Raw genomic sequence first — 24,567 nt, 5'->3', positions numbered from 1 at the left:
TCCGAATAAAATTTTATTATTCTATATCATATGAACTAATGAAAGCATCAAAGAACTGGTAACTGCTGTGAATAAATGGCATTAGATATGTATAAACATTGTGCTTACAGCATCAAGAACCTAAAAAACTTGTACAATGGACAATGATGCTGTATGATTCTCGAGTTCAAATAGTTTCTTGTTAGAAACACGATCATTCTGTCCAAACGGGAATTATTCCTTGAGCAGCTAAACGCTTTTCGACCCAGAAGACGAGTAGTTTTGCGTTGACTTTTTTCTCGTCAACAAGAAACGGTTCTACATTGCTTGCAGTTGACCCGTATGACGATATCGAAAACCCTTTTGGACCTGTTGAAATGGAGATGATTATTTTGTGGTGTTCTTGAATTTGTTAATAAAAGAGGGGAAGAACTCACCGGTTACGGTACCATCTGGGAATAATGCCCAAAATGTGTAAGGGATGCCCTTCTTCCGAAATGACCCTTCAAGCTGTACATAAAGGAGAGGCATTATTTGCCACAGGGGGTAAGGAACCAAACACGAATCTACTCGGGCCGTTGGGCCCCTTTTGTATTCGTAGTAGTAGTTCGGTTACCTTTCATGACGTGACCCATTAACACGACATGGCTTGACACGAAGTTAAAAGGGTTCAGCTCACAGTGACGCAATTAAAAACGAGTCTAAATGTGTAATGTCATTCGTGTTATTGAACTACTTATATGATTGTGTTATATGCGTCGTGTCAACTGTCATGTCATTCGTGGTATTAAATGGTTGCACTTGTGTTAACCGCTCATTAGTGTTCAAGAAAATGACAAAAAAGTTTAAAGGGTCATGTTTGGTTCAATAGTCTTATTAAATGTGTGATGTCGGACATGACCCGTTTAACACAACACGACATGTTTTACCAACTCTATTGAATACACTTAATTGTGAGAAAGTATAAGATCTAATTACCTTGTTATCCTTGAAAAATAACTCCAGTTCTTCAATATCTTGTTGTGTTTCAAGAATTGATCGTAGTGACGGAATCACCTCCTCGTTGATCATCTCCGGCAACGCCTTAACAGGCGCTTTTGCCGCAGGCTTCGGCTTTGGTTTTGCCGGAGCAGCATCAGCACCTTCTTTGGCAGCAGCGGCTGGTGGTTCCCCTTCTTTTCCCTCTTTGGTTTCGGCAGCAACTACACTCAACAGTAACAAAATAAACAAAATTCGCATACCAGATCCATAATTTTCAACATAGTACACACTACAGAGATGAATTATTGGTGATCATAACTATCAATTGTCATAAATAGTTGATTAATAATACACAATAGGTTACAAATAATACACAATATTGTTATATCATTATCATAACCAGAGGGTTAAGTTTCCTTTGTAGTTACGGTCATTTTACTCCTATAAATAATTGATTAATAATACACAATACGTCACAAATAATACATAATATTGTTTGTTGATATGTTAATATGAACACAACTTCTTAGCTACAGAAAACTTTTTAGTTTCACAATTTCACCACAAAACATTTATATTTTAATCCCTAAACAAATAGCTTTTTAACACTCAATCTCCTTGGGTTTTCATATTAAAACATATTTGTTTTTCTCCTTTCACATTAACCATAAGTTATCTATTCACACTAACATATTTTTATTTGTTATTTAAATTCATTAACAATTAATTACATAGTTAGTCCATGTGGTTTATACAAACTAACATTCTAAGGTACTAATAGTTTAAAATCACTTATTGGGGTACTAACTTTCCATTTTTTTAACATGTGGGGGTATTAATTATATAGTTAGTCTCTGTGGTTTACACAAAGTAACAATCTAAGGTACTAATAGTTAACCAGGGAATTAACGTTAATACCCCCACATGTTATAAAATGGAAAGTTAGACCATGCGTAATGGTAAACAAGAATAATGCCCCCAACATGGGGCATTATGCGCCACGTGTCGCCTAGTCATACTTTGGGCATTATAGAAAAAAAGGTGTAGTGGGGCATTATCCCAATAATGCCCACTCAATCATTTGACAATTATTTTTTTTTTTAAATATAAAAGATAAAGTCTTCATTAATTTAAAATATAAATTACAATACTTGAAAAAAAATACAAAAAAAAAACAGAAAATTAAAAAAACCGAAAAAAAAAACAGAAAAAAAAACAGAAAAAAAAAAAACTAGATGATCTAAAGTCCATATTTTTCACGTATTTTTTGGCGACGCATTTGAGCCAAGATCAACGCGTCGCCTTGGAGGTGGTCGATCGGTTTGGACAAAAACTCAATGTCCTTTTCCATTTGTCGCGCCTCTTGCAACTCGTTGAACTTTTTGGTTTCAACTACTCGGTCTTTCATAATCCGAAAAAAAAACAGAATATATGAAATAGAAAAAAAAAACAGAAAAAAAAACAGAATATAAAAAAACAGAAAAAAAAAATAAAAAAAAAATAACTTACCGGTATCTTCGTCCTCCGAAATATCGAGCCACGCCCGAGTCAACGTGTATTCCTCGTCCTTCGTCCATTTAATGGTTGTTTTTGCACGTCGAGGCTCATCCTTTTCCTTCTTTTTATGCGACTCCGGCACGACCTCGACATCGGGTTCGGATTCGGGTTCGGGTTGTGACGGTTGCGACCCGCCGGCTTGACCAAAGCCGTAGGTGGGAGAAACAAAAGGAGGGGCGCCACTCAAGTAAGCCGCGTAACTTAAAAAGCTCGGGTCCATGTCTTGTAGGTTGTACGGGGTTTGCGGTTGGGTTGTGTTCGGGTTCGTGGGTCTTGCGGGGCCACCAAACGGGGGTCGGTATGGATGCATGTTTGTAAAAAAATAGGAGAAAGTGGAGGTTTTTTTATAAAGTAATAGAAGAGAGTGGGTGAGAAAGTAGTAGAAATTTTATAAAAAATTGGAGAAAATGGAATGATATATATATAGTGGGTAAAATTTAGAATTAAAAAAAAAAAAAATAAGTTTTTGACCGTTGCCAAACGGTCGAATTTTTGGCATCTTTCGAATTCACAGCGTTTTTAAAATCACGCCGGAGCCATTTTTTTTCAAAAAAAACGCCCGGAAACGCCCCATGTAATGGGGGTTCCGGCGTTATGCAGCGTTTTTTGGCAATTTTTTTTAAAAAAAACGCCCCGTTACGGGGGGTCTTAGTACCCTAAGAAGTGATTTTAAAATATTAGTACCTTAGATTGTTACTTTGTGTAATCCACAGTGACTAACTATGTAATTAACTCATTCATTAGATACGCAATTATATTTAATTTTTTTTTACCGGTGTTCCTTAGCTTTTATAAAAAAAAACTGAATACACAGTTGTGTATACTTTTTTTTTTTTAACAAAGTATTATTCATAATAGAGTATTTTTCCATCGATAACATTGCTACTCATATCGGTATTATCGAAACAGGCACATGTATTTGTTTTTATAGTCTTCAATATCACGAATTTATTTTTTGGTTTTCTCTTTCGGTACGGTAATGAATTGAAAGTTGTATGTCTGAAACGAGTGAAATGTACCTGTGGAAGCAGCACCAGATGATTCCGCATAACAAACAGCGTTCCGATGCGAAAAAACAAACTTTGCTGCAATCTGTGAACAGAAACCAAAAACCGATCAACAACCTACACAACCTGAAGAGTCAAATAAATAACTGGAATACCAGAGGGAACGAAGAAGAGCTCCATTTATGATCACGAGAACAGTAGGGAAAATTCAAGTTCAAATTGGGCAACGTAACGAGTCCTCCAGTGGTTGCCATTTTAATCGATGATGATGATGATGTTGATGCATGCAACTTCATCATTGGGATCCAATCCAATGGCGTTTAAACACCAAGTTTGTTTATTTTTATTAATTAAAATTTCAGGGCTTGGTTGGATTGCAGAGAGTGAATGAGGTGCAAAGAGAATTGGTTGGGGTAAGTTCATTAATGTCGTCCACAAACCGGTTTGGATGATTTGGCACCACTGAAGTTCAATTCCATGACTCCTTTGTTTGTATGTGTTATGTGTATTATAACCGGTCTAAAAACATGGTAACTAATTAACCGTAGGGTTGTCTTCGAGAATGATACAAAATATTTGGTTTTCTGACGTGATAAAAAAAACCGGGGCCTATCTCTCTAAATCGATTGGTAGTCTTTGTTTAGCTTTTAATGAGACTCTTAATGATTCAGATCTCTTACTGGTTCAGTACTTAATGGTTTACACTGTTTGTTTCATGAGCGGATGTCTAAATGGTTGAGACATTTGCCTCTGAATAGTTAAGTATTATACTGAGTCTGAATGGTTAAGACCTCTAATCTGAATTGGTAAAACATTTGCCTCTGAATGGTTAAACATTAAACTGGCTCTTAACGGTTCAGACCTCTTACTAGTTCAACACTTAATGGTTCAGACCTCTTACTGGTTCAGTACTTAACAATTCAGAAGTTGCCAAACAGCCCCTAAGTATGCTATTTTACCATTTGTTAATTTCATTTGAGTTTATATTTTGAGACTTTTAAAATAGTTGTAATTCAAGTATTAAAATAGATTAGCTCAGCTAAAAGTAAATCTATACTATATAATAAAAGAAACCACTTTTGGGACACTTGTCATCATATTAGATCATCTCTTAAAGATAATTGTAATATTAGTTTAATAATCTCTTCTAATTAATTATATATAACCCTTCTACTAAATATTATTTAGTTTAATATCTTATATTATAGATAATCCTCCTACTAAATATTATTAGTTTAATATCTTATGAATAATTATTAGAGTTAATTGTCAAAATCGTCCCTCAGGTTTGGGCATTTCGTCCAAAATGATTTTTTTTGTACCAAATAGCCCCCCACGTTTGTAACGTTTTGCCATTTTCATCCAAATGCCTAACTGGGTTAGAAACAATCGTTTGATGAGGTTTTTTTTTTTTTTTTTTTTTTTTTTTTTTTTTTTTAATTTCACAAGTACAGGGCCTGAAATGTAATTTCTTTTTAAACCTAAAACCATTACCCTCTGCTTTCTCTGTCTACAACCTTCAAAACAAACCATCAACTACCACTCACACCGTTACTCACATCCACCATGTAATGCTCATAAATAGATATAAAACTAAGATGTATCGACCAGTACCCATCACTATATGCCCTTCAACAAAACCTTTTATGTACCAACATGTACGTAATGAAATAAATTAAACTGAACATATTAGCTGAACTCATATTACAGTTGAGTAGATCATAAACTAAAAAAAGCTAAATGGGTTTAAATGTCATCACATTGTAGCTAAATGAAGTGGTTACCGGTTTCAACCTTTCACGTTTTTGGGATACACGCATACCTCAGATAGAAAATAAACAAGGAAATTCGAAGTAACTAACAGAAATCATGAATCAAATGGAAATTCCAATAATACTAAGACTACCTAGGACATGATTATATTCGGTTTCATAAATTTGTAAAATTAGCACATGATGATATTCTGTTTACAAAATATAATGGAGAGGGGTAAGAGGAAACAGAGGAAGTAAACATGAAACTAAGAATACTTAGAATGTGATATTCACATGTTTCTTATCAATAAGCAAAAAGGATAAATATGTTAAAAATGGGCATATCACTGTAATACTCCAGAGCATATAAGTATAATTCGTCAAAACGGAAGTTAAAGATACCATAATAGGCCTATGTATAATTCTACAATTTGTTTTACATGTAAATTTTTACTTTTATAAAGTTAGAGTTTAAAAAGAAATTACATTTCGGGCCCTTTACTTGTGAAATTTCAAAAAAAAAAAAAAAATCTCATCAAACGGTTCTTATAGATATAACTTTTTATTATTTAATATATAAAATTATATTTATTCAACCCGTATAATAAATGAGGTTTTTAAAGATATATTGTTTTATTATTTAGTATATAAAATTTATTTATTCAACCCCGTGTAATACACGGGGTTATAACCTAGTTTTATATATATATAAAATTTAATAATTTTAATGGCTTATCTCGCCATCTTTTTAGCTGAAACATGAGCGGTGAACTTGAATGAAAACCGTAAACAAAAAAATATCCGAATTGTGAATACATGTTGGTTTTTACCGTATCTGAATTGTGAATTTGGATTTCAGATCAGTTATATGCTCCACAAATTTTGCTTATTCGGATAACCGAACCGAATTCAATGAATAAATTGAGTAATAACCGGATTAATTAGAAGATCGAACCGAATAAATTGGTTTAATCAGATTATTTAATTGAATTGGTTCGGTTAGACACTTGTGAATTCGGATTGGTTCAGTTGTCGGTTAGTGACAAAAGAATTCCAAATTCAAATAAATCAATCTGAACAAATCGAAGAGACCCATATCTGATCTGATGAACACCCGTAATTATACTCAAACAATCAATCGACATCGAGGATCTTTCTAGGACTGTTAAAAAAGCTTGCAGCTAAAAGTTCACTCGAAATATGGTTTGTAAACGAGTCGAACCTTAGCCAAGATAAGCTTGCTCATTAGTAGTTTAGCTGGCTCATTGGTTTACACGTTTGGCTCGTTTAAATTAAAGTCCAAATTTTAATATATAAGAATTATATCCAAATAATCTATCTAATAAAAGAAACATATGAGGGACACGTGTTATTCATTGGAGCTATCTATCTTTTTTTTGTTTTCCCGAACCCCTCAGGGCCGTTCCAAGCTTTTTGGAGGCCCAAGGCGAAATGAAATTTGAGGCCTTTTTTCCTTCTTTGATTATTATAAACGATACTCTTTTATCTGTGTTTGGAACCATACAAAAATCTAACACAATTATAACAAATAGTGGTTTCCTTGTATAAGGAATCAAAGAAATCTTAATAATAAGTTTGCACTAATATTAATAGTTAGCATATTAATTTTCTTTTAAGTGGAGACCCTATTTTTTTGGAGACCGTAGGCCAAAGCCTAGGTTAAGTATACTATAGGTCCGGCCCTGGAGCCTCTCTCCCCTACTTAATTACAAATACTTATTTTTTTATAAAAAAGATATTCATTATATATAGATATTAATAAATATTAATTTCAATGATTATTGCTATATAATTATTTTATTTTCTTTTTCGCTTATTTCTTATTTATCTAATATTTTCGTGCAATGCATGGGTTTTAAAAGATGTACATTTTTTTATTAGTTAGTAATTATATTTATTCAGTCCGTGTAATACACGGTTTTTCTAACCTAGTAATATATATAAAATGTGCATTATCTATAATTTAGACATATTATTTTTGTTTTTTTTGTGCTTGTGATCTTTACGAGCGTAAGTCAAGCTCAACTTTTAGCTTGTTAAGATAAAGGAGACAAGCCAAGTTGAGACCATTTAACTTTAAGCCCAAGCCCAACTTGACGCGGCTCTACTTGTTTACAACCTACTACTTCCTCTATTATTCAATGTTTTGGAATAAAAGAGATTGAATGTTTGAAAATGTTTCTAGTTCTCACTAATTTTTTTCCAAATTTTTCTACGTGTTCTAGCTTATCATCAAGCATTTACATTTACAACTCGGATCTAGCATCTAATAGTACAATTCTACAAAACAAGAAGGTAAACATAAGACAGAAAGTAGAATATTACATGCTCAAACTAATCATTTCTAGATCTCATGTTTTACACAAGTTGATTGGGGAATGTATGTGACATTAATCATCATGAATATTTAGAATGTTGCAAATCTTAAGCGATATGAATGCCTTGCAGCTCGGTACCACCACCACCATGGCTGCCGCCGCCACCATGCCCTGAGCCATCATGTAGACCCTTCTTTTTCTTGGCATGTTTAGCCCAACTAATAAGACTCGCTTGTATGTGCTCATCAAATATCGACTTCTTGAAATTACTTCCCATCTACACATCACACGATTAATGTTAATACTATTTGTGCTTAAAAGAGCGTGAACTCAAAATTTGACATCAAAACGCGAAGGCAATAAAACTAAAACCAAACTAACTACCTGTGTGACAAGCGCGTAAAGTGGTAGAGTACTATAACTGCACAAAACTTGTATAAAGACCCTATATCAAATGAAATAAAATGCACTTTTACAACACAAGTTACCATTTAAAAATTAAAACACAACATATGAATCCCAAAAAGACAAACTTGCGAGACCATGTTTGGTTCATTGGTCTTGATTAAGATCGAACCAAACATGGTCTTGATTAATGGGATAGTGAACTTATTGCCGATAGTTTCTTTGAAATCGCCTTACCCGATGATGAGTCTTGGGATAATGTAAATCATTTTTCCCATTATGCACGAATGGAGACCAAATTGAACCTATTGATGAAGCGCATTCGGTGTCAATTTCTTTCAATCAATAGTATTAATTAGGCGAAGAGGTAACAACTTTAACCCATATATATGACAACGGGGTTGATTCGGTCAGTATTATTTGAGAACGGGTCAAACATGTAAAACATAAGAAGAGTTTTATGAAGTGAAAAAGTGTCATAAAACATCATAAATAATTTTACTTGGGAAAATACTGCATTATTTTTGTAACATGAAATTATACTTAATACTTCTAACTATATATAATTTTCCCAAGAATGTACCAAAAAAGTGTTGGTGGGTCAACACGAGCGATTTGTTTTCACCCAAACTCATTTTGACCTATTACACAACCCGTCCATTTTGCCCCCTCTAACGTTGCGTGCAATGTTTTTGAAATAAAACGTACCAATATCCAGAAGAAGTATGCGATCTCAAAAGCGTTCTGGAAGAGTATAAAATGTATTAAAAGGCGAACGATCTTTGGTCGATGAAACCAGAAGTGCTCATCTGAAGGTTTCACTATTGGTTCGCCTTCTACGACTACTTGCGTCTTAGCAACTCCATTAGCCAACTGAATGATCACATGTTCTAGCTTGGTTCCCACAGCAAGTAGCAACTGTGAAAATATAATTATACTATATGAATTACTTCATATAACAAATAGTGTCATAAGTGTTTTGACATTGTTAGCGAATAAAAATACTAAAAAAGATTGATTTTCATGTACATGATGCAACATTCGAGTTGAGCAACTTACGATCAAGGGTATAAAAGCTATCCAAAAATATGTATGCCAACCTGCATGAGAACCAAGAAACAAGAATCATTCGTGACCCGAAGACTTCAAAAAGCCCGATAATAGTTTAATTATCTAAAACTTGATCTTTCTTCTATAAGTAAGGTTCGAACGTATGGACAAAGGCGAGGGCATGTGAGTGTGCGTACCGTGAATATTCAGCAACATGAATATGATAACAAATGCCCATAAATACCAACTACAATGGATAAAAGCATACATTAGTATACTCCTTAAAATGGATGAACAATTTGATCAAACTTGTTAAACAAAATATTCGTTATTCGTTTGACTTTTATGTTGAGGACTTATCAGTTTGACTGTTATACTTGATAAAATACAATCAAAACATGCCACATATCTCATAATCATGTACTTTTATGCCAATGGGGGCAAATCATGGGCTTATGGCCACTTTTGCGCCAATGGGTGCATATCTCTTCAAGTGTCGCGTCACGCAGATAATGCCACGTTAGTGAATGTGGTGCACGTACGAGTCCATTTGTTGTTAGTTTCCATGTCGTTGCAAAGTGTGTAACGATCAAATTGATAATCTTAAGACTTAAGTTTATCGGGTTATTTTTATTTATTTATTTATTTTTTTTTTTGAAAGTACTAGGGTTGTACTAAAGACTTGCCTGATGCCTACAACCTTCCTAGAATCGTCTTCGAGAGCCCGCATCATGTATTTGTGAAAATTAAACTTTTGGTTTCCCCTGCAATGCATCTATAACATCATGAAGATCATTTGTGTATTTTGTAAAAGAATAACACAAACAGGACAATGTTTAGAGATAGACATGTAGTTACCATAATAAATCCCAATCGTAGAGCAATGTAATCTGCTTCGGTGACTGATCCATAAAATTGCTTGAAGAATGATTGCTTCAAATTCGATTATAACATAAGAATTAAACAAAATAAGATGAAAAAAACTAAGAACATAAAAGAGTTAATTGCCAAAATCGTCCCTGAGGTTTGGGCAGGTTTGCCATTTTCGTCCAAAATGACACTTTTATACCATGCCCCCAATGTTTGTAACTGTTTGCCATTTTCATCCAAACCACTAACTTAGTTTATTTTTTCTGTTAAGTTGAGGATATTTGGATGAAACTGGCAAATATAAAACCACATGGACGATTTTGGCAATTTACTCAAACTCTTTTAAATTTCTTTTATTTAATTAATTTTGTTACATATATAATAAAAAAGAATATATTGTGTTTTTTTTTTTTTGTAGTTTCAGACATCTAACTAAGTAGATTTATTCAATAGAATATATTACCAGTTTATTGTAACTACATCACCAAAGTTAGGTCCTTTGTATAGATGACAAATAAACATGCTAATTTACAAGTTTTCATTATTCAATAGTCTTGTACAACATTAAAATGACGCGAAACACAATAAAAATGGGGACGAAACAACGATGATAACTTACCAGCCAACCTAAAACAGCTGAACGTTTGCCAACACCCACGAAGCGCTTCGCAACGAAATCATGTTCTTGAACATATGTCACCATCGTCGTCATAATATGAATGATCTTATGTTAGTTAGGAGAACATATTTAACAAAGACGTAATATTCATTTTATTATTTTTTTCGTCTCATATTATTTTTTTCTCCGGTTTTATATGTTAAGAGTTGATGTCTTAGCACGAATTGCAATCAAGTTGTAAACAGGTTAAACTAATTATAGATTATACATTCTTTATGTTTTTGAATTTGAAAATTAAAGGGGTTGCTTGTTTGTCACTTTATCTACAACCGACCCAAACACGGTTCATTTATTAAACAAACTAGGTGGGTCAACCCGTTTACAGCCTAAACCCAACCCAACCCAAAACATGACCATTTTTGTGTTCGTGTGGTGTTGGGAATCGACTCGCGGTGGAGCCCACAAAATGAAGGATCGGATTACCTTTTGAAGTATCCAAATTATCTTCCTTGGTAGATGCTTCCCATTGTTTCCATTGGCTTATCTAATTTGCGGACAAAACACGTTATAAACAAACCATATTCATATGCAAGTTAAGACTTAAGGAAATGATCCACGAGAGCGGTTACTAACCTTAGCCCCTCCAAACACAACGATAAGAACAGAAAATGTCACGTGCACGATAGCAAGTACAAAAATAAACATGTGTAGATGATGCACTGCCTCCAGAGATAACAATGGGACCTTATTCTGTTAAACAAAAGTGATAAACAAAAGAAAAAGATGACATTGGTTAATATGGATAATTCTAGAAAACTACGAGAGAACTGTTTACGAGCCAGCTTGACCCGACGCGTACTAAAAATGACCCTTTTTGTTTGTTGTCCACACAGCATGGGCGGACCTAGGAGAAGCCCAGGGTGGGCGGGCGCACCCCTTGAAAAAAAAAATTTAGTGTATTTTTTAGGCAAAAAACCTGACCGCACCCCTTGAAAATATGCTTGAACCACTCATCCGCACCCCCAGCAAATAATTTCTGGGTCCGCCACTGCCACACAGTTATTTATATGACCTTTGTTCTTTCGAGTAAAATAAGTTTTTGGCTGCTAGAGTGATTACCTTTAGAGCACAATAACCCGTTGATGAATGTTTGTTTTCAAGCAATTCGCGAAGCGTATGATGGTTCTCTTTGGCATCTAATGAGCATGGAAGAAAATGCTTCGTAGTATCCTCGTTCACACAAATCTTGACGATTCTCGACTGACAAACAGATAATAGCAGTGAAACGAACCCCAACAACATCAACTCTGCACCAAAAACCGTATAACGGTATAAAATAATGCTACACAAATAGAAATAGTCACAAATAGAAATAGTCACAAATAGAAATAGTCACAAATAGAAATAGTATTACTTCCATAGAAATAGTGCAACACACACTATTCTCAAACCGGACCCGACCGTCCTAAGTAATATAGACATTGAATGAATATACCGTCTGCTTATATTATGCAGTATTTTATAAGCAGACGGTATATTCCTTAAATCTTATTCAGTGATTATTTTTCTACATTATGCTTCATATTTCTTTATATCATACTCCTTATTCTGTATAAAGTATAAATTTACACCATTAGATTACACCAATAGATAAGTAACAACACCAGTGGTGGATCCAGGAACTTCTTTTAGTGGGTTCGTTTTGGTAGATTCTCACTATTTTTTCCAAATCATACAAAGTTCTTACTAATTTTTTTCGAACCATGTGAGTTTATGTGAACTCACAAATCAGGGCTGGATCCGCCACTGAACAACACGCATATATATATTATATTTAAGTAACTTATCACATTATCTAGTTTTAGAAACCGGCCCGACTAGTGAACCAATCAAAGTTCTGCTTATAAAAATATTGCATAATATAAACTTTATGTAAGATCCTATATATACACAAATGTTGGACTTTCCAAAAACATATATACCTTCTTTGACTTTTTGCAAAGCTTGATAGAGTGGCTTCCTGCCTTCTTTTTTTAGTTTCTGCACACACACACACACAAGTCGATCATTTATATTTATAGTTATATTTATAAACAAACTTAAAGTTGCCAATGATGCCATGGTAACATGGTTGAGACATCCTGTTTTTTCCTCTCACACCCAGGTTCGAGTCCCACCCATTGCACTTTGGGTGGGGTCACTGTTCTAGCTAGGGGTGTTTATGGGGTTTTCATCCGGTTGAACGTCGTGTCACACTCTGTTGGGTCAGTATGGGCCATGTTGTAATGAACGACTGTCACACTCTGTTGGGTCAGTATGGGCCATGTTGTAATGAACGACCATTTTGCCTTAGTGGGACCGAGCTTCCAATGGAGGAAGTGCGATGAGTTGACGTAGATAATTTGCCGTTTAAAAAAAAACAAACTTAAAGTTGAAGACAAACCTTTCCGGCGAAGTGAAGTAGGCGTTCGAGGGCGAGTGAGACACCAACCATGACGGTACAGACGGTGGCAACAACCCATGTCGGCGTAAACTCTATCGACTCCCCTTCTCCGTCATGATCCGCCATAACTTATTTATTTAGATCAATCTACACTGAATTAACTACAGATTTATAGAAGGGAACTCGATTGGCGGGAAATTGGAGATGAAAATAAAATAAAATGTTAATGGCTAGATACTTCTCCGGAACATCGTTGTCCGATAACAAATTCGGTTAATTTTTGAGGTTTTTGATTAATTATTCCGTGATTACAAAGCTTGTTGAAGATAAATGTGTAAATAACCGTTTGCTGCATGTAATAACTGTAAGTTTATATGTTAATAACCGTTTTGAAGTATAAGTTTATTTGATAATTGTTAATAACCGTTTTGTAGTATATGTATTTTTTGTAATTTTTTGAGTAAACTGCCATTTTGGTCCCTGTGGTTTGGTCATTTTTGTCACTTTAGTTCAAAACTTAAACCTTTTGCATCTGGGTCCTTATGGTTTCAGTTTTATTGCCATTTTGGTCCAAAAATGAAATCATGTCAAATCCTGCTATTTTATCCTTTTCCTCAGGGGCAAAATGGCCATTTCTTTTTTATATATAAATACCAGATTTTATAAGACACATATAACCTGATTTGCCCTTGAGGAAAAGGACAAAATTGCAGGATTTTATAAGACAAATATGACCTGATTTCATTTTTGGACCAAAATGACAATAAAATTGAAACCACAGGAACCCAGATGCAAAAGGTTTGAGTTTTGGACTAAAGTGGCAAAAATGACCAAACCACAGGGACCAAAATGACAGTTTACTCTAATTTTTTAAAAGTATTTTAACTTTTAAGTAGTGTTGTAAGTTGTAACTACTTAAATTTTAGAGTTAAATGCCATTTTAGTCCCTGTAGTTTGAGTCATTTTGCCAGTTTAGTCTAAAGGTTTTATTTTTCGTCTGTGGGTCCAAAAGGTTTCACCGTTGTCATTTTAGTCCACTGGATTAATTTCATCCATTTTTTATGTTAACGAGTAGGACAATTCTGTCATTTTTAATGTAATTATGTTAACTAGAAGGGCAATTTGACAATATAAAATGACCGAATTGCCCTTCTCATTAACAGAAAAAATGGATAAAGTTAACCCAGTGAACTCAAATGGCAACGATGAAACCTTTTTGGACCCACTGGTAGAGGTGTACAAATCGTTTTTTTTTTCAAAAACCGGTTTCGGTTATTAACCGAACCGGTTTATTTCATCCAAAACGAAAACATGTTTTTTATATAACCGGTTTCGGTTACTAACCGGGTTTTCAAGTCCAAAACAATAACCGGTTGGGATCGTTTTTAACTGGTTTTTGCCAAAAAATAACCGGTTTTAACCGGTTTTTTAAAACCGGTTTCAGTTATTAACCGGTTTTTAAGATCAAGAATCCTAAACGGTATACAACCGACGGTTCGGTTCGGTTATAAACCCGGTTATAAAAAAACCGATTAAAAAAACCGGTTTCGGTTTTTTTTTTTTTTTTTTTTTTTTTTTGTGGTGACTAAACTGACAAAATGGACCAAACCGCAGAGACTATAATGACATTTAACTCTAAATTTTATTATAATTTTTATGGTAACTAGTTGTATTCCTCCGCGCGTTGCAGTGGAAATTTGATGGGTCAGTTCGATTAATGAAAGTATCGGTAGAGTACATACACTCGATAAACCAATCTATCTACTATATATAATAAAAGAAACCAATATGTGACACGTGTCATTCATTGAAGGCGTCTACATTTGTAATTTCCTGCCTTTTCATATTTATCTTATATCAATTAATTAAATAATAAATAGTCAATTAATATTAAATCTTATCTTACTTTGAATGTCGGATAGAATCATTCTATTTTTTCTAATGATATATTATCTTCAAATTTAAGTTATAAATTAAAGATATTTTTTAAATAATAACACAAAACAATAATCTTAAACTTAAAAAAACAATAATACGCTCATATAAAAATTTAAAGTACAAACAAAATATACAAAATAACTTATTAGACATTAGATCAAACTTTAAAAAAAACAACACTAATTGGGAAGAGAAACTAATATAATTCTGTTTTTGATTTTTCAAATTGGGGTTCTAATCAATTCGAATTATACTTAACCAAGTTTGTGATTTGATTAGAATTAAACCGAACCAAATTTATGATTTTTTAAACGAATCCAATAGCATATTATTTACTATACAAAATTACATTTATTTAACCCGTGTAATACATGGTGTTTTTAAATATATAATTTTTTTATTATTTAGTATATATTCGCCCCGCTTGCGGTATACAAGGTTACAAAATTACATTTCTTTAACCCGTGTAATACACAGTGTTTTTAAAGATATTTTTTTTATTATTTAGTATATATAATTAGATTTATTCAACCCGTACAATACACGGATTTTTATTATTTGGTAATAAAATTACATTTATTTAATACAATACATGAGGTTCTTAGAGATATAATTTTTTTTAGTATTTAATATGTAAAATTACATTTGTTCAACTCGTGTAATAAACGAGATTTTTAAAGAATAACTGTTTTAATTTAGTATATAAAATCACATTTATTCAACCCGTGTAACACACGAGGTTCTAACCTAGTTGAAAGTTAAACAAATGTTGTAATTATTTAGAAAAAAAAAACTAATCTTTTAAAAAACAATATTTAGTCAAATAATGGAATAAATATACTATAAAAACACTTATTTTGTTGACTGTACACTTTCTGAATTTATTAAATAATGTCCTCAAGGTTGTAGAGGTTGTAAACTAATGTTTAAGTGTTAATATTTGTCGTTAAAAAAGGTGTTTTACAACAATCTTTATGTCTTCTCTCTCATTATTAGTGAGTTTAGGTGTAAAAGAAGTGAATATTTAGATACTTCTAATGGGTTGTTTCATGTTTGTTCGTTTGATTTTTTTGTGATGTTTGAAAGAAATTCAAATGGAATTGAAATTAATTCAGCCAAAACAATTGTAAGGTGTTTGTTAAATATAGGAAACAAATTAGAATGTTTAAATAAACTTCAATTAACTAAATTACCATTTCAGGTGTGTTGTTTTTTTATCGGCAAGTTTAGATCATTCGCGGATTACTGGAGTATCATCATGCCACCAGCAGAACCACCCGATCATATCCATCTCCACTAGACAATAATGCTTATACACTAATTTAAAAGCAAAGTCAATAATCTGAGTGCCACTAAGTTATAATGTCATGTGCATTTCAGGCGTGTTTTATATCGGATTGACCCGTTGGATCAATCTAATTTCACCGCTCATGACCCAGAATATCACCCATGCACGACTAGCCCACTATGCACAAGCTTATTCACATTTTCATTTTGTATTTTATTATCAGTTCAATTTAATGTCTAAGTTTATTTTATGTTTTTTATTGAGTTAACTGTTATGGGTGAAATTCTGAGCCCATATCCTGAGAAATATCTTGGATTATATCTTGGTTATATGATATCTGTTCACATCCGGGATGCTGATTCAGGATATTGGTAACATCCTGAATGGTATCCTCAGGATCACTAACGGATTATGTGCAGGTGCGTGGGTTAGAAGCTAGCAACGTTCACAAGGAATCATTTCGCGGAAGACTCGGTCCAAGTCGTTCGAATAAAGACGTTGAAGCCGCATTACTCGGTCTACAACGTTTACAATGGAATATTCGGAGCATCCCATATTTATAGGAATTTTAGTTTGTATTTCGTTACTATAAATAGGTGGGTATACCAGATCGAATAGGACATCACATCAACACTCACTACACTCTTACACTCGTTCTTTAGCAATTTTCACTCTTGCATTGTAACACTTAGCGATCTGGTCAATATCCTGCACTGTATCTTGAAGTTTGAAGCAATAAGAAGAACTAGGCAGCTGCGATTGTAAGCTCCCGAGGTTTTATGTCGGCGATCTAGATTGATCAAGGGCTTTCCTCGTACATCTCGTGTCATTTCCTTTACTTTTTGCTCATAGTTTGATCGTAGATACAGCTCAATATCCTGAGCCGTATCCTGAAAACTGTTTTTGCAAACAACTTAATCAGCATATTTTCAACACCCTTTCTTAGCACACTACCTCACTTAACTAATTTGATTACTTAATTGCTTCGGTAATTTTTGACCAAAACAATTTGGCGCCCACCGTGGGGCAAGTGGTGCTCTCTTTACTAAAATTTTTTGTGAAATCGCTAATCAGTTTTCTGTTTCAAAACTTTTTGCCACATTATTTGCAATGGCCACAAGATCAAGCATGAGCTCCTCCACTGTGTCTGCTACAACTTCTGCTACTACTGGTCCGGTGCTTCCACCACCTCCTCCAAGGATGCAAACTTCTTCACAACCTCAGGATGTTATCACTACCCGGAGTGTTTAGGGATCTGCTCCCGTTTTAGCTTCTAATGATGAAATTCTAACCTTATTTGGAAGTGTGCAGGAACAAATGAGACAACAACAGGAAACAAACCAAATGCTGTTGAGGGAAATACAACTCCTGAAGTCCGGCTCGAGCAGATCTGCCGAGGATATCATCACTCCACTACAACCCAGAACTTTGAACTTCAGTTCGGCTGTGTACACTGAGGATAATAGGGGGAATATTGTGCCCAGCCTTCCCCAGAATCATACTCCTGAAATACCCTCCTCGGTCAGGATGTCAACCATGAGGAGCTCAGGATATGCTTCAGGATATGGGCAGAATCCTCAGACGGGTAATACTCTTGCCACTAACAGTGTTGGATCTTTACAGGATACAGCTGTGACATCAGCATTATCTAGGGAGCTTCAGAAGCTAAAGGATATGATATCCAGTGTACCTGGGGTGGTTCAGCCAATTCCTGAAGTATCCCAGGATAGCCACAGGATATCTCGGTTTGTGCATCCTATTTGTGATGCTGAAATCCCAAAAAGATTCCAAACTCCCAACATGAAGCTTTATGATGGAACCACGGATCCTGAGGAGCATATTGCCCAGTATAGGGAACGGATGGAAATCAATCCTATCCCTCCGGAACTTAAGGAAGCGTGCTTATGCAAGGGTTTCGGCTCTACCTTAACAGGATCAACCTTAAAATGGCTGTTAAACGTTCCTCCTCACTCAATTACTTCTTTTGCTCATTTGGTTAACTTATTTAATAGTCAATTTTCTTGCAGCCGGAGTTTTGAGAAATTAACCAGTGATCTTTACAGGATAACTCAAGGACCTCAGGAATCCTTGAGAGACTATGTGAATAAGTTTAGCCGGGAATCTTTGGATATCCCGCACCTTGATGTCGCAACAGCTGTGCAGGCTTTCAAGATGGGATTGCAAAAAGATTCCCAATTTTATCAGGATCTTGTGATGAATCCCTGCAGGAATCTGGATGAAGCCCGTAACAGGGCATTGAGATATATCAGGCTGGAGGATGATAAGAAAATGCAAGAGAGGATGAATGCATCCTCAACATATGAATCAACTAACAGGAAGTCAGAATCCTCGTACAAACCATACCGCTCTAAGCCATATGGTAGAAATGATAACAAGAAAGTGAATGCTGTCGAAGACGAGGATCCTGAAGAATATCCTGAATTATCTGAATATTGTTTTTCTGTTAACATTCCTGAATTGATGTATGCCATGCAGGGTTTAGGAGACAAGGCTAGGTGGCCTCGAAAGAATCAACAAAAAGCTGATTGGAAAGATAAGTCAAAATGGTGTGCCTTCCACGAAGATTTCGGACATGTGACTGAGGATTGCATTGCCCTAAGGAAAGAAATAAGCTATCTTCTGAGCAAGGGGTATCTGAAAGATCTCTTAGGAAGAAAGAAGAATAAGGGTCAGGATACTGAGAAGGATCCTGAACGAGCAGCCTCACCTCCAGCGGATGCCAAGATAATCAACTTCATTTCGGGAGGATCCGACATTTGTGGGACTTCGTATTCGGCGGCGAAGAGACATGCAAAAGAAGCTAAGGCTGAAAGGGGAGACAAACCTATCAGGATGACTACCCTCACAACTGACAAAGTGATCACATTTGATGCTGATGACAGGGATACTGTCCAGGATCCTCATCATGATGCTTTAGTAATAACGTTATATGTGGCTAACCATTTTGTACGCAGGATATTGGTTGATAATGGCAGCTCCGTCAATATAATCCAACTAGAGACTCTGAAGAGAATGGATGTATCTCCGATGGATATCACTTCAAAGTCCACCGTGCTTGTTGGGTTCAGTGGAGAGGCTAGGAACACAGTGGGAGAGATAAAGTTACCAGTATATGTTGAAGGAGTCAACTCGATACAACGTTTCTGTGTGATGGATTCCCTATCCTGCTATAACATCATACTGGGAAGACCATGGATTCATGATATGAAGGTTGTGCCATTAACATATCACCAATGCATCAAGATCCCTACCCCTTGGGGAGTTGTCAAAGTCGATAGTTATCAGCAGGAGGCGAAAGAATGTTACTCATCCTCGATGAAATCCTCGACCAAGCCTAGTGCAGCATAGCAACTAAAGATGCGGGCCCAGGATATCGTGGAGGATCCGGAGCAGGGTGTGAAGAAAATTATTCTGGATCAGGATAATCCCGATATCTCGGTGCTCGTAGGAACCAATATCCCTCAGGGTATTGAAGAGCAGTTAACTAACTTTTTGAAATGCAGGATGTCAACGTTTGCATGGAAGCATGAGGATATGACAGGTATATCCAAAGACATTATCACTCACAAGCTTGGAATTGACAGGTCTTTCAAGCCTGTCCAGCAAAAGAGAAGGAAGTTTGCTCCAGAACGAAACATAATTATTCAAGAAGAGGTTGAAAGACTATTGAAATCCAAGATTGTTATGGGTGAAATTCTGAGCCCATATCCTGACCTTGTATCTTGATTTTTTATTAGTTGTATATGATCAGGATACCGGATCAGGATACCGGACCAGGATATTGGTAACATCCTGAGGCAGTATCCTGACTATTACTAACAATTTGCTTGTAAACGTTGGCTACAAGGGACTAACGTTCATGAAGACCAAGTCATCCTGAAGACCCGCTCAAATTGGTTAGGATAAGGACGTTGATCGCGGAAAAATAGCTCTTGTAACGGTCAGCATTGAAGATTGGCGTGTTTTATGGAAAGTTACGAAGATTGGTCAAAGATATTAATGTTATAACGGTTATGGAAGCTTAAATCCCGGAGTTATAGTTAGTAAGCGCGTGGAAAACGAGTGGAAACAGGCTGGCAACGTTCAGAAAGGAAATAATCTTAGTATCCCGGATTTTTAGCATAATATCCCGGATTTTTAGCATAGTTAGTTATTTCCTTTTACTATATAAAGGAATGCATGGATCATAGGAAGACAGGACTTTCACACATACAATTTCTTGTACACTCTTACTCTCTACCACTTGTAACCACTCACAAACACAAACACTTGCACTCGAATCGCATTGTAACACTTAGTTGATCCGTGTCATATCCTGCATTGTATCCTGTTATTCAAGCAATAAGAAGAACAAGGCAGCGGATGATTGTCAGCTCCCGAGGTTTTATGCCGGAGATCTAGATTGATCAAGGGCTTTCCTCGTACATCACGTGTCAACCTTTACATTTTTGCTCATTGTTTGTTCGTAGATACAGCTCGATATCCTGAGCCGTATCCTGTTAACTGTTTTTGCAAACTAACAAACCAACATATTTTTCACAAAGTATTACTAGCACACTACCTCACAAAACTAATTTGATCACTTAATTGCTTAGGTAATTTTTGACCAAAACAATTTGGCATCCACCGTGGGGCAAGTGGTGCTATTTCTACTAAAAGCTTTTGTAAAATCGTTAATCGGTTTTCTATTTTCAAAACTTTTTGCTATACTATTTTCAATGGCTTCGAGATTAAAAATGAGCTCTTCCACCGTGTCTGCTGTGACAACCCTCGAAATTTCAGGTACTGTACAATTAATTAATTTTAAGTACGTGCTTAATGACTGTGCTTGATAACAACTGACACTTTAAACTACTTACTGATTTATGTTACATACATACATGTGCATCACTTTACATACAGTCGCTCCATTTATTTCATACAGACTCTTAGTGACAGACCTGATGCACAAAGCACAGTTAGCACAGTGAGCGGATACCTCAGACACATGCTGACAATGCCAGCACATAGACAGACACTATATTGTGGCCAGTATGAGCCAGGGACAGGATACTACACTAGTATGGAGTGTAGGGAAGTGAGGACCATAAGACTATGTCACTAAGTGATAGTTATAGTGTCGGGAAGTGCCTAAAACTCATTTTTAGTGCAGAATTCTGCATCTTCAGCAACGATGCCGCTTTTAACATACTCGTATTATACAGAGAATTGACTAAATGGTCCTGAACGCTTTCCTAAATGTTGGAATTAATTTCGTTACAAAAAGATGCATAAAAGACACTATACGATACAATTTAACACTTTAACGGAACGATATGTAACCGAACAAACGGACATTACCCGGGACACCAAAATTTTGTCAGAAACATTATTTTATTATTTCTAAATAATCATAGTCACAAAAATCCCCACACACTATAGAAACATGACATACACCCACTATTCTAGAAAATACCCGGTATCCAGTTAAACACCCGTTTTAGCCTACATAGGGTATGTTTATATAAAAATTCACACCTTGACCCCACCCCTTTGATATTTTCAGGTCATATCTAGTGTGGCCCCACCAAATTTTTGTAAATCTTGCAAAATATCATGTAAGACTTTTATGGACAAGTGTCCATGCATGCTAGCCCCATATCTCCTTAAATCTCTACATAATCTTCCAATTCCAAGAATCATCATCACTCAAAATTCTCTTCTCTCTCCCTCACCCAAACCGTCCCATCTCTCTCTCTCCTCCATCTTCATCTTCTTCATATCTCCATGTATTGTTCTTAATGTTCATGTCCCTTCCTAGCAACCTTCAAGTTAGTGTGAAGATCTAAAGTGGTTCTAAGGTGTTCTCAAGTGATTCAAGCTTCCCATCATCTTCACAATAGAATTTCTACCCTAGCTTTAAGCTAGTAGTAAGTCTTACACTTTGCTTCATTTTTGTTCTTAGTCAAGATATGTAGTATGATGAAATTTACAAGAACACTAGAAAGTTTAAACAAGATATATGAACGAGAAACATGCTGAGTGGAATTTCCAGCCAACTTCAACAAGCTGTAACTGGGTCATTTAAAATCGAAAAACTAAATTTCTGGAGTCTAAATTATGTATTTTTGAATAACCGAACAAATGGCACTGGAATCGTAATTTTTCGAGGTCGTTTACTATTTTTAAAGAATTGTTTTAAGACAGCAGCTCAAGCTGAAATTTTCCTGCTGAAAAAGTGTGTCGTATTCAGAGTCAAAACTCGAAACCTGAGTAGAATCAGCTCATGGGATTTTTATTGTAGATGGTCACTGTTGTTTCCGTGATCCTCCAACTGGAATTTTGTCGATCGGACTTACGATCAATTTTTAGTGAATTTTTCCGTAGACTGCAATCAGAAAGTAACAAATCTGATTGCAGTCGGGTAAATAAATTTTTATATAATAGTGATAACGAACCGGACCCCGATATTTTTACACAATAAAATATGGAACGTTTATGACATTCTGTAAAAATTTGGGAATTTTTGGAAAAGGTTAACTATTTTATTAAAATACTCTAAAACAGTCCAGTTTTGTTTAATAAAGCTGAAATGACATAAGTAGTGTATTGCATGCATGATTGTCGGGTTGGCTATGTGGGAACAATCTACGGGATATATATAAAAGAAAATGATATGCTATTAAGCATGGACACCTCTATTTACAAAGGATACTATGGCGAAATTTTCCAAAAATCCTAACACTTAGTAAATATTTTTGGGACAAGCGTTACTAGTATATTCTAGACTATGTTTTTCAAGCATAAAACTCGCCATAATTTTTATAAAGAAATACGGAATATCGGGGGTTGGTTTTATACAGGAATATGGTTAAATATGTATTCTCTAAAATGGGACTTAAAAATATAATCCCAATATGAACTACATGTAAAATATCCCATCCTTGGGAAGGAAATACGAATACACAAGCATGAGAAGTATTATTACTAAAATATTAAAGACACTTTAAAACGTAACTCAAAGGCACTAATCAATACTAAGACAAGGCACGACCCGTTCGTCTAATAGACGTTAGACCATTGTAGGTAGTCGTGTTTGCTGAGGAGATTTGGGTTACGAGTACCGAAGACGCAATATTGTGAGTTCATGTCCCCCTTTTCTCTTAACTATTTTCAGTTTTATACTTCGGGGGTGAAATACATGTTACAATTATTACAGACATTTACAGAAATTTATAGACCCTTTTATACATGGTATGATTAGCTAAGGAATTTACTACTAGATCACGTGAATGGATAGGCTATTATCGTAAGACCATTAATCCTTGTATAAGGACCGAGGGACATGAGTGATAGATCTATTGGGTGTTGCGAGCCCTACACATGGGCCAGCGTGTGGCTGCATGTGGTGACTATGTCGTTCCGCCGGAAGGACCGGTATGAAGTACGCGTTACAGGTTTGAGTGCTTCCTAGGCCATATCACTTATTAATGTATTAGCTACACATTAATTGATCTGTTTTTCCTTATTGCTACATACCAAGGACATACATTTATACAGACATATTTCACAATCTATACAGACACACATTAACGATTTATACAGACTCACATACACATGAACTCGCTCAACTTTTGTTGATGTTTTCCAAACTACATGTATTTCAGGAAATTAAGAATGGATCTGGCGGGCGTTGGAATTTCAAGTCATGTTAAGTATAAAGATGTCATCCATGGTTTTTGGGTTTGGCCAGTGTGTCTTAATCCTGGACGAGACACGTCTTCCAAACTTGGATTACAACTATTATCTTTGACGAGTCCTTAGCAAACTTTTACACAATTCATCTGGTTTGTAAAACTTAAATTTTGAAGTCTACGTTTTAGACAATGTTGTTATGTTTTAAACTCATTTTATGGATGACAAATCTTTGGTATTATCATATAGATTGTTTGATATGGTTGAATGCAATGATAACAAGTAAGTCACCCCATAATCACGCTTCCGCAAAAGTCAGGGTGTGACAGCTTGGTATCAGAGCTTGGATCGTAGCGAACTAGGATTCTTTCTCGAGTCTAGACTACGATCATTAGGGCTCTCACGAAAATGTTTTCACGACTTGTTTTTCATCGCATACACAAAACGTCCAGATCCAGGGAACAAACATTTTTATTGACAAAAGGCACACATACACATTTCAAAATTTATATTTACAGATCAGTCTTAGAGGCTGAGGGAGGATCAGTCCTAGAGGCCAGGGAATTAGTCTTAGAGACTGGGAGGATTGGTCTTAGAGGCCAGGGAATTGGTCTTAGAGGCCAGAGATTTAGTCTTAGAGAC

The 24,567-nt window shown here is 35.3% G+C and overlaps 2 protein-coding genes across 3 annotated transcripts; both read right to left on the bottom strand.

Annotated features, from left to right (window-relative positions):
• Positions 1-45: 45 nt before the first annotated feature.
• Positions 46-4,017, bottom strand: LOC110873403. Of its 2 annotated transcripts, none has more exons than XM_022122321.2 (5): positions 3,680-4,017; positions 3,537-3,609; positions 958-1,181; positions 417-489; positions 46-348 (listed from the first exon to the last, which is right to left on the bottom strand). In XM_022122321.2, the coding sequence occupies exons 1-5, from the start codon at positions 3,821-3,823 to the stop codon at positions 194-196; spliced, it is 669 nt and encodes a 222-aa protein (XP_021978013.1). In that variant the 5' UTR covers positions 3,824-4,017; the 3' UTR covers positions 46-193. The 2 variants fall into 2 exon arrangements, with proteins under 2 accessions (XP_021978013.1, XP_035831770.1); XM_035975877.1 differs by having other exon boundaries at positions 2,470-3,609; positions 3,680-4,013.
• A 3,696-nt stretch (positions 4,018-7,713) lies between these two features.
• On the bottom strand, positions 7,714-13,130 carry LOC110870333 (MLO-like protein 1). Its single transcript, XM_022119520.2, has 14 exons — positions 13,005-13,130; positions 12,544-12,601; positions 11,681-11,868; positions 11,195-11,311; positions 11,045-11,105; positions 10,562-10,626; positions 9,931-10,005; positions 9,759-9,847; positions 9,270-9,319; positions 9,082-9,122; positions 8,731-8,940; positions 8,260-8,327; positions 8,002-8,062; positions 7,714-7,894 (listed from the first exon to the last, which is right to left on the bottom strand). Exons 1-14 carry the CDS (start codon positions 13,128-13,130, stop codon positions 7,724-7,726), a joined length of 1,380 nt encoding a protein of 459 aa, XP_021975212.1. The 3' UTR covers positions 7,714-7,723.
• Between the last annotated feature and the right edge of the window lie 11,437 nt (positions 13,131-24,567).

Source organism: Helianthus annuus, chromosome 8 (genome assembly GCF_002127325.2).
Source record: "Helianthus annuus cultivar XRQ/B chromosome 8, HanXRQr2.0-SUNRISE, whole genome shotgun sequence".
Taxonomy (NCBI): domain Eukaryota; kingdom Viridiplantae; phylum Streptophyta; class Magnoliopsida; order Asterales; family Asteraceae; genus Helianthus; species Helianthus annuus.
Note: the sequence above shows the minus strand (reverse complement) of the source record. Positions and strands in the feature narration are given on the sequence as shown.

What these genes read in the sequence shown, in the direction of transcription:
- LOC110873403 (XM_035975877.1), bottom strand. Translation starts at nt 2,827, where the DNA reads ATGCATCCATACCGACCCCCGTTTGGTGGCCCCGCAAGACCCACGAAC. An exon ending in TTCGGAGGACGAAGATACCG is followed by an intron (nt 1,182 to 2,469) that starts GTAAGTTATTTT and finishes TGTTGAGTGTAG; the next exon opens with TTGCTGCCGAAACCAAAGAG. An exon ending in CCCAGATGGTACCGTAACCG is followed by an intron (nt 349 to 416) that starts GTGAGTTCTTCC and finishes CCATTTCAACAG; the next exon opens with GTCCAAAAGGGTTTTCGATA.
- LOC110870333 (XM_022119520.2), bottom strand. Translation starts at nt 13,130, where the DNA reads ATGGCGGATCATGACGGAGAAGGGGAGTCGATAGAGTTTACGCCGACA. An exon ending in TACTTCACTTCGCCGGAAAG is followed by an intron (nt 12,602 to 13,004) that starts GTTTGTCTTCAA and finishes GTGTGTGTGCAG; the next exon opens with AAACTAAAAAAAGAAGGCAG. An exon ending in TAATTTGGATACTTCAAAAG is followed by an intron (nt 10,627 to 11,044) that starts GTAATCCGATCC and finishes CATATGTTCAAG; the next exon opens with AACATGATTTCGTTGCGAAG.